We start from the raw sequence: 17,117 nt of genomic DNA on the forward strand, positions 1-17,117 counted from the left end.
AAAATTTGGGGCAAGCAAGAAAACTCACCCAGCATTTTTGACCCTCTCAATTGCATTTTTTGTGCAAGCCACACTGAATATGAGCAGGAAACTGGGGCACTAGTTTCCAACCACATCAATCAACCACATCACTTGGGAATTGTAGCCTGGATGGGGTCAGATGGCCCACAGGCCCAGCTGGTCTTTCCACGTGTAGTTGCTGTTTCTGCACAGTCTCTGAATCACTAGAGCAAGCTGCAGTGAGACGTGATATCTGAGTCCACCAGGATAACAGCAAACATCAGTAGAGCAAATAGAGGCATTCTGAGAGGGCCAGGGACTTGCTGCGCATCACCCTGTCCCACCCTCCATTTCCCACCTCCAATTTAAAATTCTGCACTGGAAATCTGTTATTTTGGGGATGCACACTTGATACTGACATTCAGTTGCAGGACTTGTACTGGGAGGGGTTTCACAGTGCTGGAGGTGGGGTGACCCAAAAAGGATTAACATGGCTGGCAAACCTCCCCATTTCACCGTATTTATAACGTCCTGAGGCCCCGGAAACTGCAGAGGCTTAGTGTTCAGGGAGGTGGAATAATGTGTTCTGGGAGGTGGAGGGATGTCAGGGGCTAGGGAAGAGCAGCCATAGATAACCCCAAGGATAGCATCCCAGAAAGAGCCAAGGGACTAGGAAGGACGCCGTGTGTGTGTGTGTGTGTGTGTGTGTGTGTGTGTGTGTGTGTGTCCGCACCCATGCACTCTGGTTGTTTTGGAGCAACCACGGCCCACAGCCTCGTGGGGCTTCATAGAGGAACCAACGAGGCTTCTGCAGTTGGCCCTAGTACAAGCTATGGTCAGACACGAACCACACCACAACCTGCGTGCGCCTCTTGGGCCCAGACCGTCTACCTACCACCCCAAACCTACTGGCTAACCTCACTTCCACGCACTCAGAGGCCCCAGTTCTCAGGAATGGGGGCATAATTCTGGGCCGCGCACGACCTTGTGAACTGCACGGAAGAAGGACTGGGATAGTGCCCAACTAATGAAGATCCCTCAGACCAGACCAGACTCAGCAGCGCTCTGCCCCTCATCCGCAGTGGGTCCTGGGGCCAGTCAAGGTTTTGGAACCAAACACATAGATGCTTGGCGGTTTCGCGAGGTTGCGGGCAAGACCCCTTGAGGTGCCGAGTCCTGGGCCGCCCCTCCAGGGCTGGCCAGCAGGGGGCAGCGCGGCTCTGAGCGTGGAGGCCAGAACTGGTCCGCGCCGGCAGGGTCAGACTCACTCAGTGCCCAGTTGGGTTCCCGGGCCTCGAAGTTCTAGGCCGCACAGGACCCAGGAGCGTTCCCGGAGGAGGTGGGGATGGGGCGGTGAAAGCCGAGAGCGTTTTAACTCCTTCATCCCCTGCCGCTTTCTCAGCCAGCAGGGCCCGGCTTGAGGCTGGGATTTTTGGTCCCTGCAGCAGGGAAGCTTATAGTCCAGTTGTCATCCGCGGCCGCCGCGCTCCGGGAGCTGAAGCTGGAGAGGCCATCCTGCGCTTGGGAAAGGCCGCGGGCGCCACCGCCTGCGCAGTCCGGCGGTCAGGGCGCCGGAGCTGGGGGAGCTCCGCCTCGCCCCAAGGAGGAGAGCCCCGGAGGCCTGGCTTCTAATTGTGGGAAAATTAGACACCCCAGGGAAGGTTCAGCTTATGGAGGGCGGACTCGAATTTCTCCTCCTAAGCGTCCCGGGCCTCCCAGGGCACCCGCCCCCACCATTCCTGACAAGGCTTTAAAATTGTAGGGAATCTTCGCGGTTGTAGAGCCACGATCCTAGGAGAGGACAAGTCCCAAGCAGAGAATGGTGTCTGAGGGATCCTAAGGGAGGGAGTGATGTTGGTTTGGGGTTCCTGGGAGGCAGCGGTCATTGTGTATTTGCACCCGAGTGTTGAGACCCGGGGAACAGGAAACAGTACAGCTCTGAGGCTCTGTGAGGGCGGGTCTTTCCCACCCCAAAGCCAGAGGCCAGGAGGGAGGCCCTCGGTTAGGGTGGGGAACGACATTCTCTTCTCTTCTTGCACCCTAAGCGATCTCAGCACTCAGAGACGCTGTCTCAGCACCCAGAGAATCTGGGATTTCTCACGGGCGGTTTTCTGCCCTCAGGATTAGGTTCTTCGTAAACTCACAGCCCTTTAGAGGTGAGGAGTGGGAAGGCTGAGACCCTACCCCCGAGGCGGAGCAGAAAAGTAAGAAAATCAATACATGGTGGGGCAGAGGCAGACCTACCCGGGAGAGAGAACGTTTCTCCACCCATCTCAGCCCTGTCATCCTAATACGACGGCGTGGTAGGAGGGGGACACGCTGGCCTCCAGCAGAGAAACGTGGTCCTCTCAAAGAGAGGATCCACCCGGTTTCCTGCGTTTAGGAGGGAAATTACCTATCCTGCAATGCCTGTAAAATAACGGTTTATTTATTAGTTAAAAAAAAAAAACTCCAGTGATAAATGTCCGTTACCGATGGTCAGCATAAAGTGCCAATCGCAATATAACGCCCGGCTCCTGGCTGGCTGCTCCCTCGCAGTGTCGCGGCAGCGGAGGCCGGGCCCCCTGCAGACCCAGGCCTGAGGTCCCCGCCCTGCTGTCGGAGTCCCGGAGCCCACGGAAGCGGGCTGAGCCGCAAGAGCTGGGAGGGGGCGCTCCTGCCCCGCGGTCCCTGGGGCGGGAGGCTGAAGCAGATACAGGGATTACACTTTTGCAGGCTCCGGGGGAGGGGGCAGGGGCGGGAGGAGGAGGTGGGAGCTGCCAGTGCTAAGGACTTCCTTGCCTCTCCCCTCACCCCTCACTCTCTGCAGTCAGAGTTACAAGCTTATATGGTCAAAGACAAAAATAAAAAAGAAAACGTATAAAATAACAATAGAAAAAGTAATACTTCTGGGAGAGGCGCCGCTGCGGCTCCGCTGAGCTTTCGTTCTTTTCTTAATGCAGTTTCCCTTCCGCCACGTGAGTACCGCCTTTTGGCCAAGAGTTTAGCCGCGTCCTAGGGGAGCAGCCGGGACGGTCGGGGTCGCGGCCCCGGGCGGGGCTCTGAAGTGCCGCGTGCGCCAGCGACCCAGGGGACAATGTTGGAGAGGTGGAAGGTCCCAAGCGAGCGCCTCTCCCGCTGCCCGCCAGAGTCAGGCTTCTGGTCCCTCTGGAGGAGAGGGCCACTGGGCCCAGGGTCCTTGTGACCCAGAGGCTCTATTTAGCATTTGATCTTGGAGGTTTTGAGCTCCTTCACCTGTGAGTGTAGCGTCTTGTGGACAGCGAGAGTCCTGGACTGGCAGAATCCTTTCCCACACTCTTGACACTTGAAGGGCTTCTCTTTGGAGTGAATATATCTGAGGGCAGAAACAGAGAGTTCATACTTGCAAAATGATGCAATGTTATAAACAGTTGCCCAAGATCCCCTCCCACTGCTATGGGGCACTTGCCCTCAAAGGAAAAGTGTATAGTCAGTACCAAGTGTGGATGGGACAAAATGTTGATTGGGGATGGAGTGGGGAGGTGAAGGAGATGCTTTAGCAAAATCTGATCCTTAAACAGGTTCAGCCACCTGTTTAAGGTGCCTTCCTGGTGGGCAGGAGGGGCAAACTTGGCCTCCTTATAAGGTCAACACTGACGATGAGTAAAGGGAGCTGGGGTCGGACAATTTGCTCGACCTGCACTGTCGAAGATGGTAGCCGCTAGCATGTGTGCTTATTAAAATTAATATTACTTAAAATTAAATAAAACTAAATTAGTTTCTCAGGTGCACTATTACATTTCAAATACTTAACTGTCACATGTGTCACATGTCACATTTCCTTCATGGCAGAAACTTCTATTGGACACCCCTGAAAATGGAGGAAGTGGGGCGGAGGAAGCTGTGTGCTTGTCTGGAGCTCACGGAGACCTCACTTAATCTTGGGTCCTGTTTATTCCTACATTTCCTGAACCCATGCTCCAAAACCTAACCCTGGGTCTCCTAGGCTTTCTTTCTTGATTTTAAAGAATTCTTTCTTGATTTTAAAGAATTCCCTGAAGCTCTAGTAGGGGGTCTCAAGAACCTCGTTAGGGAGGAAGATGGTGAGGCCAGAGGCAGAGAGCTCTCTCTTGGGCCACACGCAGTGCCGCACCTGTGGTCCCGTAGGTGGTCTTGCCTCCGGAAGGCTTTGTGGCAGATGTCACAGGTGTAGGGCCGCTCGTCGGTGTGTGTCCGCTCATGGATAAGTAGGTTGTAGGACTTGGTGAAGTGGCGGCCACAGAACTTGCAGACGAACTCCTTCTTGGTCTTGGAAGGCAGACGTCCCCTTGTAGGTTTCTTTTCTGGAGACAGCTTGGTCACATCTAGGAGGGCACCCAGCCCACCCGCAGGGGAGCCTGGGCCGTCCGCGCGGCCAAGCTTGGCCGGATCTTCTTGCGTTGCGGCCAAGGCCAGGTTGGCGAAATCAAAGCGCGGCTTGGTCTTGAGCGCTGGAACGCTGCCTCCAGCGGTGATCTCGGGCTTGGGTTGAATGACATGAGGGAACCAGGGAAAGGCGGGCAGCTGGAAGCGCGCGTCCACCAAGCTGGACACGGTGCCCGGCACTTTGGAGAAAGAAGAGCGTGGCAAGTGCATGGCCGGGTAGCCCAGCGTCCACTGATGCAGGTGCACAGCGTGCAACGCGCTGAAACCATACAGGTTGGGCAGATGGTCCGAAGGCACTGTGGGCAGGCCGTTCACTGCCTGAAGGAAGGAGTAGTTGGTGAGCTGCAGGGAAGGGTGGATGGGCACCGGCGCCGGTAAGGTTTTGCTGCCCATTTCGGCAGTGGCAGTGGCTTCTCAAACCGGATCTGCAAAGAAAAGAAGGCAGGGGCGTGGAGAGGAATAAAGAAGTTCAGCGTGGGTCGCCTTACTCCTGAATTGCAGCCCAGCCACACCCTCTCCTCACACCCAGCGCAGGATCTAAGAGTCTAAGACCCCATTCCCAAAACCCACTGCCCTCACAAAGAAGGTGGAAATGTAAGTGCAGGAGAGCCCTCTTTTCAGAACCCTCTTTGGTCTGAGGGCTCCCTCCAAATGGCCTCTGGCAGAGTCACACAACTTGATAGAGGGAAGGGTCTACTGTATACAAGACACTGAGAAAAAAAACAAGCACAGGGAAACTGCCTGTCCTGTAGAAACTGACAGCCAGGTAAGCTTGGGTCAACACAGAATCACAATCTCCTGCAAAGATAACAGGAGCTGGGGAACACACTTACACATTCATTTGCAGATAAACACAGAAATGCACACGCAGATTCACACATTCTGAGGCAGAACTGACAAGGTGCAAAGACTGGGACAACCAGTGTTTTATAGCACAACACTGACTTTAAAAAAAAATGCAGTAACTCCTGCATCTCACACACACACACGATCACATAGCATCCATGAAGAGCCTCACAGACAACACACATACACAGACACACAAATGCATGCACCTCCTGGCTCCCGTTCGTTAAGGTCTTCTGGCTGACCTTCGATTTGGCTTCCAGAAGCCCTGTCATCTTTCTCCTCAAAACCCTCAACTTTGACCTTAAATCTGCTTCCCTGCCTTATTAATATAAGTGAAATCTGTTGGCTTCACTCTCTGAAGCTGCTTGTGGACTGATTCTCTGCCTTGCCTTAGCCCTTGGGGACCACTTTGCTTTCAAGGAGCGTGCTAATATCCACATTCATTTACTCTGTCAAACAATTGCAGTAACAAACAAGGGGGCATTAGTGCCCTCACTCCCCCAAAGAAAAAGGGAGTTGGGTCTTTGGGTTGTCAGCATGTTCTTGTGTGTGGTGAGCCCTGGGCAGGTGGGTATGCCTATAGGCAAGAACACTGAGGCCAGGCCTCCATTCCTGTGGTCTATGTACCTCCAACTGCAAGGTCGGAGAGCTTGAGTAAGGCCAGAGGAAAGCCACACTGAAGTGACCAGGGGCTGGCATCTCCAGACCTTCTTGGCCATGGTCTCCAGCCTCCATGGAGACATCTGAGCTCTGCAAAAATGCTTTTCATCTCTACCTCCCAGACACTCCTAACTCAGATGTGTCCAGTGGAGGAAAGAACAGGGTGAGCAAAGTCTAAACTGTCAGGGAGCCTTGGGAAGCCCAAGCACTGAACTTCTGGCTCTTAGCTTGGGGCCACTTAAGAAGTCATTGTCACGGCAGGGTCCTTGGGACTCCCTTCTCTCTTGCCCAGCCTCAATCCCCTGCTGTTGACTTCTTCCTTTACCCTTCATTACTCTCCTCTTCCTAGTTCATTTCCTCTAACATGGAGTAATTTCCCTTCCCTGGGATGCATTGGCCTCTGCTCTGCTCCCTAGTTTGGTGTGCCCCCTCCCCAGGTTGAGCTGACCCTCAGCCCAGGGCAAGGCCCAGGCATAGACTCCTCTACCTTTCGCTGCAGCGAGGCTTTCAAAGCCTGGCTCTGTCCAGGGATGTGCAGTGCCTTTTCCCAGGAGGTATGAGGACAATATTGACCCAGGAAAACCTTTTCTCCTGGAAGCTGGCAAGGGGGCCACTGGCTGTGTGGTGGGACCTAAGGAAAGAGGCCTTCCTGGGAAAGGGGCGTAAAAACACCATGAGCTGGCAGCGGTTTGCCTGCGCAGTTTAAATTAGCACTCGGATACAAACTGCTGCAATGAGTTTAGCCTCAGGGCGAGAGGAGGCACAGTATCTGCATGATCTGGCCTCTGAAGCAGAGCGCTGGTCCCGCCGGCAGCGCCGTGGCTTCAGCAACGGTCATCTCTACTGCGCCAAGCCAAGTTCGGGTCGTGCCCGGGACAAACTGAGACTATCCCAGAGCTCGGACACAAGGAGAAATAAAATTCAAATTGGGCCAGAGAGGAAGCTGGGACCCGTTTGGGTTGGGGAAGGGGAAGGGGAAGGAGGAGAAGCCTCGCTAACTTCAAAGGTCGGTCTGGACTTAGGGGAGATGAGGGCTCTTTGAATTGCTGTCACCTATTCTTCCCTTCCAGGCGCTGGAAATCAGATCCTCATCTCTGGGTCCCAGAGCCCAATGGGCGCCGCGAAGGCCTCCTCCTGCTCCTCTTGGTGCTTGGCTTATCCAAGGCCAAGCCAGCGGCCGTGGCTGTGGGACTCTGGGCTGCACACTAGTCCGAACCCGCTGCGTGCCTGGGTGGGAGAAACCACCAACCTCGCTAGGCCTTTCCTCGCCTTCTTCCTGGGAGCCAAGACCGGAGCCGTCTTGGGCTCCGTAGGGGGTGCCGGGAAGGGGGAATGCTTGCAGCTATAATGGTTCCTGGGAGCCAACCTTTCCGGGCTATCTGCCCGATCTTGTTTTCCCCAACGCTACATTTATTTTCTTCCGCGGCCCAGCCCGTTCCTTGTTTTCTGAATCATTCGGAAGCCAGGCTCCCCAGGCTCCCGCCAAGTACTTTCCCCTGGACGAAATTCGTTCGAAACGTGGCTCTTTACACTAGTATCAAGAATGGGCCGAAAGCACGATCCGGTTTCAGGAGGTCAGCTAACAGAAAAACAGTCTCACCCTAGCCCCTCCAGTCAGAGAGGATGAGCGAGCCCCCGACCCCTCGGGCTCCGGAACCCCGGGGCAAATACTTTCGATCTTTAAACACAGTATGGAAAACCCTTCCCCGGGCTAAGCATCCATTCCTCAAACAGCTTGGGCCTCGGGACCTGGGGGAAAGAATAAGGGGACCCGACCACGCACAGCAGAGGCAATTCGCGCACGGGATCCCGGGTCCCTGCGCAGTGCGGGCACTCGCGCTCCTCGCGCGGTGGAGCGCCAATCCCAGGTCTGCCGCCAGTCCTATGCCGGGCATTAATGAAGTGTGCAGAGTCTATTAAAGTGGTTTATTTGGGGCTAATTGAGCGTGAGCAAGTTAACTGCTTGCATTAATGAGGATGAGAGCGAACTCCACGAGCTTGCGCCTGGGGGAGCCCAGAAGAAACCCAAGAAAATCAGCCTTGACATCGAATCTCCAATGAGTGGTGACAGGCGTCCGGACCCCTGTGAAGAGGACTGACCGCACCGGATACTTCTGTAGCATTCTCCCAACAAACGAGATCTAACGAACCCATCGGTAAGGCGGCCATCCGGCTGCACTTAAATGTCCTCTGCGTCCTCGGCGATCCATTCCCCAATCTTAATAAAACAGCAGTTACCTCGAGGAGCCTGGGATGGAACATCTACCCGCCGCCGGTCGCTGCTAGTCCCCTCCAGCCCTTCTCTTCCCTAGGGGGCTGTGAAGCTGGGACACCTAGCCTTGCACGTGGTTTTGTTCCCCAGAGCCAATGCGCAGCTCTTAGCCTGGGTGAAATTTACCAAATTGTGGCAACAAAGAAACCCTCGCGGCTACTTTACACACTGAGAGCCCAACCCGCTACTGCCTGAGCTGCTGCAAAAGGACTAAACGTGGTTTTTCATTCTTATCCGAGACATTTAGTAGGAGAAATTAGTTCAGGAGGCAGGCCCTCACCCCTTTCCCGTTCTTTCTATCCTGACGGCTGGATTAGCTGACAGTCAGGGGAGTAACAGAACTTTTCCAGTTCCCAGCCCGGAGACACTGCGGCTCCACAGAGTTTCCACTAGTGCTGTGTTTGAGTCTCGAAGTGGAAAGCAGTCCTTGCGCCCCACAGCATTGCCTCCCTGCACCAGGACAATCAAGGGTTCCGCTCCAGGCCTTGACGACACAGAGCAATCATCCTATGGAGAATATCCCTAAGTCAGAGCGCAAGTGCCAGGCGGGGTTCAGACTCGCGGCCCTGCGCTCTCGGGTCTAGTCGGCCTCATACCAGAGCGCAACTCCTCAAAAGACAAACTTGAACGAAAGCGCTACCGGGCTGGGGCATGCACCTGTCCCTGGCGCGGTCGGCTGCGGCTGTGGCCATTCACTCCCTCTCCCTTCCTTCTTCGTCAGCCGAGGCGTCAGCCAGAGATAGGAGCGCGTCTCGGGAAAGTTTGTGCCCGCTGAAGTTGCTCTGGTTTCTTAAAGGGGGCCCGCATATTGACTTTAAAAGTCCGTGGGCACCTCGCCCGGGATTCCGCACAGCCGGGCGGGCTGGCGGCAGTAGCTGAGGCCCGCCCCCTCAATCCCCGGCGGTCAGAGACCGAGGACCCCGCGCGGGAAGTCCTGAGCCAGCACCCCCAACCACCCTGCTCTCACTTTCACAAAAGTCCTGCAGCATTCATCTGTCAAGAGCTTCCTTGGGGGCATTGAGAGAGAGGAGACACCCGCCGGGGAGTGACAAGGAACCTGGGAGTCCTGCCCGCATTCGCCTTGCTGAGCCCGGGCGCCCAGGACTGCAATTACCTTGTTCCGCAGAGGTCCCGGGGCTGAGCACGTCTCTGGGGCTTTAGCAGAAGGGAACTGGGGAAGCCGGAGGCGCTGGAGCCCACAGGCGCCCCTGGAGCTCTAGAGTCCCTACTCCTCTCCTGCCGCGGGGACTCTAAGCGTCGGACACGCGGGAGCGAGCGCTCAGCAGCCCCGGGTCCTGCCCGCCCGGGATGGTGAGCCTCACTCGCAGCTCCCTCGCTGGGTCTGAACCAGGAGCAGCTGAGAACGTGCCGGGGAGAGGCCGAGCTCCGACTCACTCATCCCTTAGCACCGAGCCGCCTACTTATTTTAATCCACCACCCTCCCTCCTCCACCACCCTCACCCCCGCCCCTTGCCTCAGGATTCCTCTCCTCCCTCCCCTGCCCCCCAACCCTGCCATGCGCCTGCGCAATGAAAGACAAAGTTTTTGCTGACCCGGGCAGCAGACTTTGGCAGCTGCACTCGCTTGGACCCGGCCTCTCCCAACCTGCGTCCCCTCCTCTTCAGTCCCACGCGACCCCTTCTGCCTTTTTAGGTCCAGAGGGGCACGCCTGGCGCGCTGGAGGAAACGGTCCCTAGCAGATGAGAGCGGGATGGCACCGCACGTTTCGAGGTCCTATACTTGGACTCCTAGGACACAGCCCGTGCTCTCTGGGAGAAGAGAGGGAGGGAGGGGCTGTAGCTCTGTGCACCGGGATCCTCACACCGCGGCTTGGGTTTCAATGCACTTTGGCGCCTGACAGAGTCGCCTTCCTCCCAGAATCTCTTTCCAGAGGCAGCAGACCCCGAGTGTGGAGCAGCTCCTGCACATCCAAGCGTGCTGGGGGCCAGGGTGTTAACCCAGGCAGCGCTGGTTAATTCCTGGTGCGGGAGGGCCAGGGTCACCGAAGCAAGCGAGCTGTAACGTCCGAGTGCTTATGGCTGACCCCAGACCCTAAGTTCTGGAGTCCAGTAGAAAGAATAAAGAGTAGTGAAAGGTCAGGAAAGTTATTTTCCTGGGGCCCAGAATTCTCTGAGATTTCACCCTAATACACAGTGGCACTCTCTACTCACATATTTGTTTTAGGATGGATCGGAGTTTAGAGAGCTGCACTGGCAAGCCAGCCGAGTTGCAAAGTTGTCAGTTCCAGGGCTTCTGAGTCAAGGAGCTGGTTCAGGTGGAGTCCTTAATCGGAAAGGAATCAGAGTCTAGACATTAAAAATTCTGTCTTCATTGCCTAGGCTTTATGGAGGGTACCAACACCCCCTTGACTACTCATCTCTGAAAGCTGACCTCCGGCTGACCCCAGCCCAATCCCTGCCTAATGCCTTTCTGGAATACCCTTCCAGGCCTTGGGTTTGGCACAGGAGGCGTCTCTGGTTTCCCAAGACTTGAGTGGGTCCAGATCACACAACTGCACTCTCTGCCTTCGCCCCAGCGTTGCTGCTGAGTGACCCTTGGAGCTGGATTCTAGCTTCCGTAGGTCCCTAAGTATTGGTACTGCCTCTCTCCCAAGGAGTTTCTGCTATCTCCAGCTTTGGTTTGCAAATCTGATTTTCTTGGGAGGTGAAGAAGGTTGTAATACCTGACCTAGGGAGATGGTCATGAAGACTCCCCTCCCCCAAAGGCATAGTTGGATGAGGGTTTCCTTATATCCCTAGGCCTTTAGAACAGAATCTAGCTTCCAACTCCTGGGTAACTTTGTCTTGTTTGAGGAGGAGTAAGAGAGGGTGCAATATTTGCTGCAGCGAACCCTCTTACCCAGTGCCTTAGGTCAGTGCAGAAGTAAGAGATTCACATAAGTTTGTCCGTGTTCCTGGAATCTTAGCAGTTGCTAGGATGCAGTGACATTCTTGCTAGAGTGAGAACCCTTGGAAGAGAAGGGAACTGAGATCACACCTCCTTCCTAGAGATTCCAGAACAGCAAGCTTCAAGAGCAAGGAAAGGCCTGGAGGGCAAGTCTACAAAGGCCAATGTTGAACTTTGCTGGCTTCCACCTGGGGCACAGGGAGTGTGCTTGTTCCAGCCTCAGGCTCTCCAAATAAGCAAAGCTTGGGTAACCTCCACTACCAGCAGCAAAAGTTAAGAAGGAAAAAAAAATGCCCATACAATAGGGCCTCTGGCTGTGCAGATCACTTAGGAACAGTGGCTGGTCATTCAGATGGGATGGAACCTCCTGGGGTGTAAATACCCAATCTTCTGCTATGCACCCCTCACAGCTCAACCGGGCTTTTTTTATGTTTCTCTTTGTCTTTCTCTTCTAAAACAGGGCTCTTGGCCAGGACTTCCAGAAAGCTCTAAGTAGTAGGATCCCTAAAGAGCTCTTGGAGAGAAAGTGTCCCTGATCTTAAAGAAGAAACACGCAACCGAATTGTTTCACCACTGCTTTGACACATTATCTTGAAAACTGATCCTGACTCAGGTCTCTAGACTTCAGTGGATGTAGAGGTCTCTAGACCTCAGTGGATGTAGAGCAGGGTGTTGGAAGCAAGGTTGGTGTTGGTCCCCCAGGCTATGCCTCCCAGAGGAATCATGACCACCTCTGCCTGGAGCTGTTTCAGAAGCCTGGCTTCAGAGAAGTGTCTCCTAGGTCGCTGACAATGCACAGCCTCAGAGAGCCAGGATAACGAAATTCAAGAATTGCTAGGAGCTGAAAAGTCCTCCATCCCACTCTGCGCTCCCAAGGGGGTGACCCCCAAACCCTAGCCTCGATCTCCACAGGAGGCCAACCAGAGTCGGGGTTCCCTCTGGGCGGGGGCAGGCAGGAAGAAGCCCAGGAAGCTAAGAATCCCTCATCTGGCCGCTCAGTGCTGGGGTATCCCATCCCCCGCCTATTTAAGAGAAACTGATCACATTAAGCGGGCCCTGGGTCGCAGCGTGGTGCCGGACTACGGCTTGGATGGATTGACAAGGGCAGGACTCAGGACACCTAAGAACAACAAGGGTACTTTTTAAGCAAGGTTAGATGTGTTTAGGACTAGCGAGGACGTCACGTTTCGAATTTGGTAACCGTCCTCGGTAACCCAACAGTTCTGTCCTCCTGGAAACCCAATGAAGGTGACAAAACTCCCATCTCATTACTGGGAGTCCAGCGCACTCTGCCACCGCGGCTGTAACTTCTGCTAGCTCTGAGGCTGAGGACTCCAGCCGGCGCGAACTCCGCCGCGGCTCTTTCTAGCTCTCTCGCTCACTGCCTTCGGGGCGCAACCGCGGGCGCCCGAGTAGTCCCAGACTCGGCTGGGACCGGGCAGCCTAGAAGAAGGGTCCCCGCAGTAGAGACCAGGCCTCCACCTCTCTGTCCGGCGCTCCGCTCCACAACCCGCCAGTCGGTGTGAGGTCCGTCAGGGGAGCGATCCCTCCGTCTGCCCGGGCCTCCGGACTATGGACCGCACTGAACCCAGTACCGCAGCAAGCCCTGCTGCCGCCTTTTCCTGGGCACGCCTGGGGTGGTGACTGCCGCTGCTCCTGTCTCCACGCCAAACCCCAGCCCCTCTCCAGATTCCTGCTCTTTGGGAAAGCGCCCCAGTCTGTCTTCGGAGTGAAAAGCGAGCAGCTTCCAGAAAATTAACTAGAATGTGGTCTATATTGCTTTGAGTTGTTTTGGGTTAAAAAAAAATGAACCCCACCTCTCCACACCCCATAGCCTAAAAAAAAAAAAAAAAAAAAAAAGACCTCATTCTTTCAAATGGAATTTGCTCAGCACTTGAGAATTTTTGCTTCCAACGCAACTACTTCCTGTAACTATTTTGCAGACATTTGGGGGTCTGCTTGTTAGAAACCCCCTTACGCATGTACAGAGCTTTCAAATAACCTGGAGATTTAGGCGTCCCTCTGTATTCATTTAGATGATGGATAGTAATGGCTCAATAGTTCCTCTGGAACCATTACGGTCAATCAGGTCAAAATCCAGCTTGGGGGTGGGAAGCATTTTTAAGCACGGGAGGTAGTTAACAGGACTCCTGCGCACATTTGTTCAGATAACTCCTCTGATAACGTAATGCAATCCAGGGTTCTTAAAAGAACAGATGCCAGGTGAACGCAAGAGCCGGTGTTTTTTGTTGTGACAGCGACATACAAGTTACAGTATCAAAACTGAAAGGGAAAGTGAACTGTTTTTCCAGGCAGTTCCCGTTTGGTAAGTTCTTTACGGGCACACAAATGTAACTCTTTCACCTTTATAAATGTAACAACACACACACACACACCACACACATACCTTTGGTTTGTAAAAATATGTGTGACATGAAGCATAAATATGAGCATGGAATTGCACGGACATGCTACCATCGGGAAAATGGAATGATGTTGTCTTCTGTTGCGAAGATCAAATGTAAAATGTATGTAAAAGACGGCATGGGTTTTTACGTTTTACACAGATTTGAGTTGTCAGATTATTTTAGACACATCCAGATCTATGTACTAAGGTTAATGAACTTTTCCTTTTTCCGAGGTGTAAATAAGTGCATTAGAAACAAGGCAGTGTCTAATCAGCCGGGGATGTTGGAGAACAGTAGTTTGAACGGAATTGTGGATAGTTAGGGTGGAATCCTGCGGATAGAGCCACCTACTGCACCCGCGGCGCTGGGTCCTGCCGGGCTGCACCGGCGGCGGGAGGCGCTGGAGGAAGGAGTGTTCGCGGTAATTAAACATTTCCAGACACCGGAGGGTTACTATCTGCAGAGCGATTTCCGGCGATGGGACTCGGAGAGAGTCCGGTTGCGAGGTTTCGAGATTCTGGGACGCAATCCTAAAGAAAACGTGCCCCCTGCTGGCGAGCAAGCCACATCTCGGGACCCCTTCCTGGAAAACTCTCTAACCCACAGTATCCTTATTTCACTTTGCCCAAGAGTTTTTCAGTCCTTCAATTTTTCTTTTCTCAATTACGAAGTTTGCTGCTACTCGTTTAAAAGTACGCACACGCTTACCCTTCCAAAGAGCAAACGGAGGAGGAATTTCTTCTCGCCATGGGGTTTCTGTTTCCCTGTCCCAAACCAGACGTCGTTGCTCTCAGATGGATGAGGGCTTTTGTTTATGTGTTTGTTTGTTTTTAAAGAATCCGAAATTCCTAGCAACTATCTGCCGCCGTTCGCTTCTGGTCCTGGGAAGATGATGAGCAAAGAACTACTGGGACCCCATCCTGCATTTGCGAGCTGGGTCCACGTGCCCCTCCCGGCACACCCAGAGGTGAGAAGTGCCCTCCGGTGCCTCCCTCCGCAGCCCCTCGTAGGTCTGCACGCCCCGCTTCGGATCCCAAATCCTGACTTTCTGAAACAGCGCGGGAAGGGAGATAGTCTGTTTCGGTGAATCGATTTCCCTGAAACACGTGAGGTTTCCTATCCTCTCCTTCCTCCCAGATCATTAGATTCCAATTCCTCTGCTGCTTTCTTTTTTTCAAATTTCCGTACATAATATTGTAGCAGGACCCTCTCGTCATCATAGCTCCAGGTATTCAGATAGAGACCTGAAGAGAGAAATCCTAAGAATATACCTGTTAACAGGCTCTTTGGTCAATTTCTGTCTACAGAGGACTATGCCACATTGCATAGAACGAGTTCCTAAAGTGTCAGGTCCACTCATTGGAGCAAAACACCAAGAGAAAACAAGCAAGGAAAGGGCAGAGAGAAAGACAGATTCCCTACCTGCTCCAAGTTCTTAGAGGAAGGCTGTGTCCTCCTGCTGTCCATCACTCACTTTGCTCCTCTGAGGCAGGGCCTCCCACTTCCCTGTCCGGAGCTTGCAGTGAGGGGTGGAAAGGGAGTGGACCCAACTTGGACATTCCAAAGAATTACTACATACACCAACCCTCCCTAAGTGATGCAAAGCGGCACTGTGCCTCACCTTAATGCATGAGTAGAATTACCCACTGAATAGAAGGCCAGGTGCTTCTGCCTCTTTAGTGTTTATGCCAGGGGGGCTTCCTGGCTTCAGACTGTCACCCTGAAGAGGTGCTGAGCCCCCAAGGTGGTGGCCCAACTAGAAGGGGTGCTATTGCTCCTGGGAACTTGAAAAGCATCCTGCTGGATGTGGCTTTAATACCTTGTGTTCCTCTACCAAGTGCAACTTAAACTTAAGCATCAGTTTTGGGGAGATGAGAGGGATGGAAGGATGACAGATTGGAATTGAGAATGTTCCACAAAGGGAATAAATACAGTGAACTGGAAGGGGACCACCCCATCTGCAAAAATAAAAAACAAATAAATAAATAAAAATAAATCTTTCCTCTGATTTCTAGGAAGTTAGACTCAGGAGGAGGAGTCATAGAGTCATATTTGTGCATTTGAGTTACATCACAATGTAGTAGGGATTCTGCACACAGCAGAAAACTACAATTCCTTATTTATCCACCCTCAAAAGACAGATATTCTTCCTCCATGGTCTAGGCTGGAAGTGGGGGAACACTTGAAATGCCAGTTCCTACCATAACTCTCTTCCTAGGTGACTCCAGGCAAATAAATTTGCTGGTCATATCTCCAATTCCCTACATGAGAACCTTTCTGTGGAAAAGAAAAGCATTTGCTGAAACACTTGAAGTAGATACAAAACAAACAAGAAAGAAAATATATATTAGCATATGTTTTTTCACTTCAAAATGACCAATGGTTGGGTTCTTTTAGTACATTTAGGTATTGGTTTTCATATCACATGTCAACAATAAAGAAATGGAGAGAAAACTTAAAACTAAAGTAGTATAATCTATCCCACATAGAGAGTTTCTGGAATCATGACTTGGTTTGCCAAAATTTCATTCTGTAACAAACATTTCAGGAGATTATCTAAGGAGGAATAAGCCATGTAATGTAGTCAGGATAGTTCATTCTTAATTTTCGGAGAAGACAGCTGATGGGAGCTGCGCCAGGCTATCAGATCCACACAGATAGAAAAGGAGATTAGTTCTCAGTGCCCAGGGTCCTGCACAGGCAGCAAAGTAACTGGGAGCAGGAGTGCCACTGCAGGATGCCTGGACAGAGAATTTCATTCTTAGCCAACCTGGTACAAGGGCCACCCACTGAGGAAAGGGAGGGCCGGGCACACACCCCAATTCAGTTCAAGGGTGGGTCAGTCAACTAGTTCCTGCCTGTGTGGTATCGGAGAGTTAAGGTGTCAGTGGTTTAGACAGGTGCTTTTCAAAAGTCCTGTGCCATGAAATCACCTGGAGAGTTTGTCAATATGCAGATTCCCAGGCCTCATCCCCAGCACTCTGATTTAGGAGGCCCACAGTGGGCTGGGGAGTTGGCAATTTTAAAAAGCTCCACTGATGACTCTGGCACCAGTGGTCTTTAGAGCACATACATATTGAGAACCATTAGTAAAGAATGATTCTACCCAGTAGGGTCTGGGTCTTGCTAAGGAGAATCCTGAGGATTGAAGTTATCCAGATGTCAAGAAATGGCTCTTTATTAAAGCGTTATATGTACTTCAGTATGTTTCTTCTTGTAAACCCCCTTTTCTTTATCTATAAGAGATAAGGACCAGAACTGATATTCATCAAAGGCTTTCTTAGCTCCTAATCTTGAAGACAGCACTGGCTACTAGGGGCCTGAAGGGTGATGTGGGGGCAAGGTGCTTGGGTTTGCTTCCAGTCACATCGTGGAGAGGTTCCCATGCTACCCTCATGTGGATTTATACTAGTGAGTGAACGCCCTAGGTCTTGGAAAAATATCCATCTCAGTTCAAAGAGAAGTCATTTTTGCAGAAGAGCTCCCTTGGAAACACAGAGGAACAGAAGAGAACCCAGGAGCAAAGCTGCCCTCCAAAAACAGGTCAAACAGAGGCCAAAGGGGTTCTGTAGTTTCAGGTCAGCGGAAGTTAACTTCAGTGCTGGAGAGTTGATTGCACATATGGTAAGAGGAGGGAA

The 17,117-nt window shown here is 52.7% G+C and overlaps 1 protein-coding gene across 1 annotated transcript; it reads right to left on the reverse strand.

Annotated features, from left to right (window-relative positions):
- Window positions 1-2,410: 2,410 nt before the first annotated feature.
- LOC105479888 (odd-skipped related transcription factor 1) lies at window positions 2,411-14,980 on the reverse strand. The gene is given in 5 exon segments (XM_011738211.3): window positions 2,411-3,099; window positions 3,102-3,221; window positions 3,223-3,334; window positions 4,112-4,808; window positions 14,902-14,980. Coding segments are annotated over 4 exon segments (1,002 nt in total). The 5' UTR covers window positions 4,777-4,808; window positions 14,902-14,980; the 3' UTR covers window positions 2,411-2,994.
- Between the last annotated feature and the right edge of the window lie 2,137 nt (window positions 14,981-17,117).

Source organism: Macaca nemestrina, chromosome 13, assembly GCF_043159975.1.
Source record: "Macaca nemestrina isolate mMacNem1 chromosome 13, mMacNem.hap1, whole genome shotgun sequence".
Lineage (NCBI taxonomy): Eukaryota > Metazoa > Chordata > Mammalia > Primates > Cercopithecidae > Macaca > Macaca nemestrina.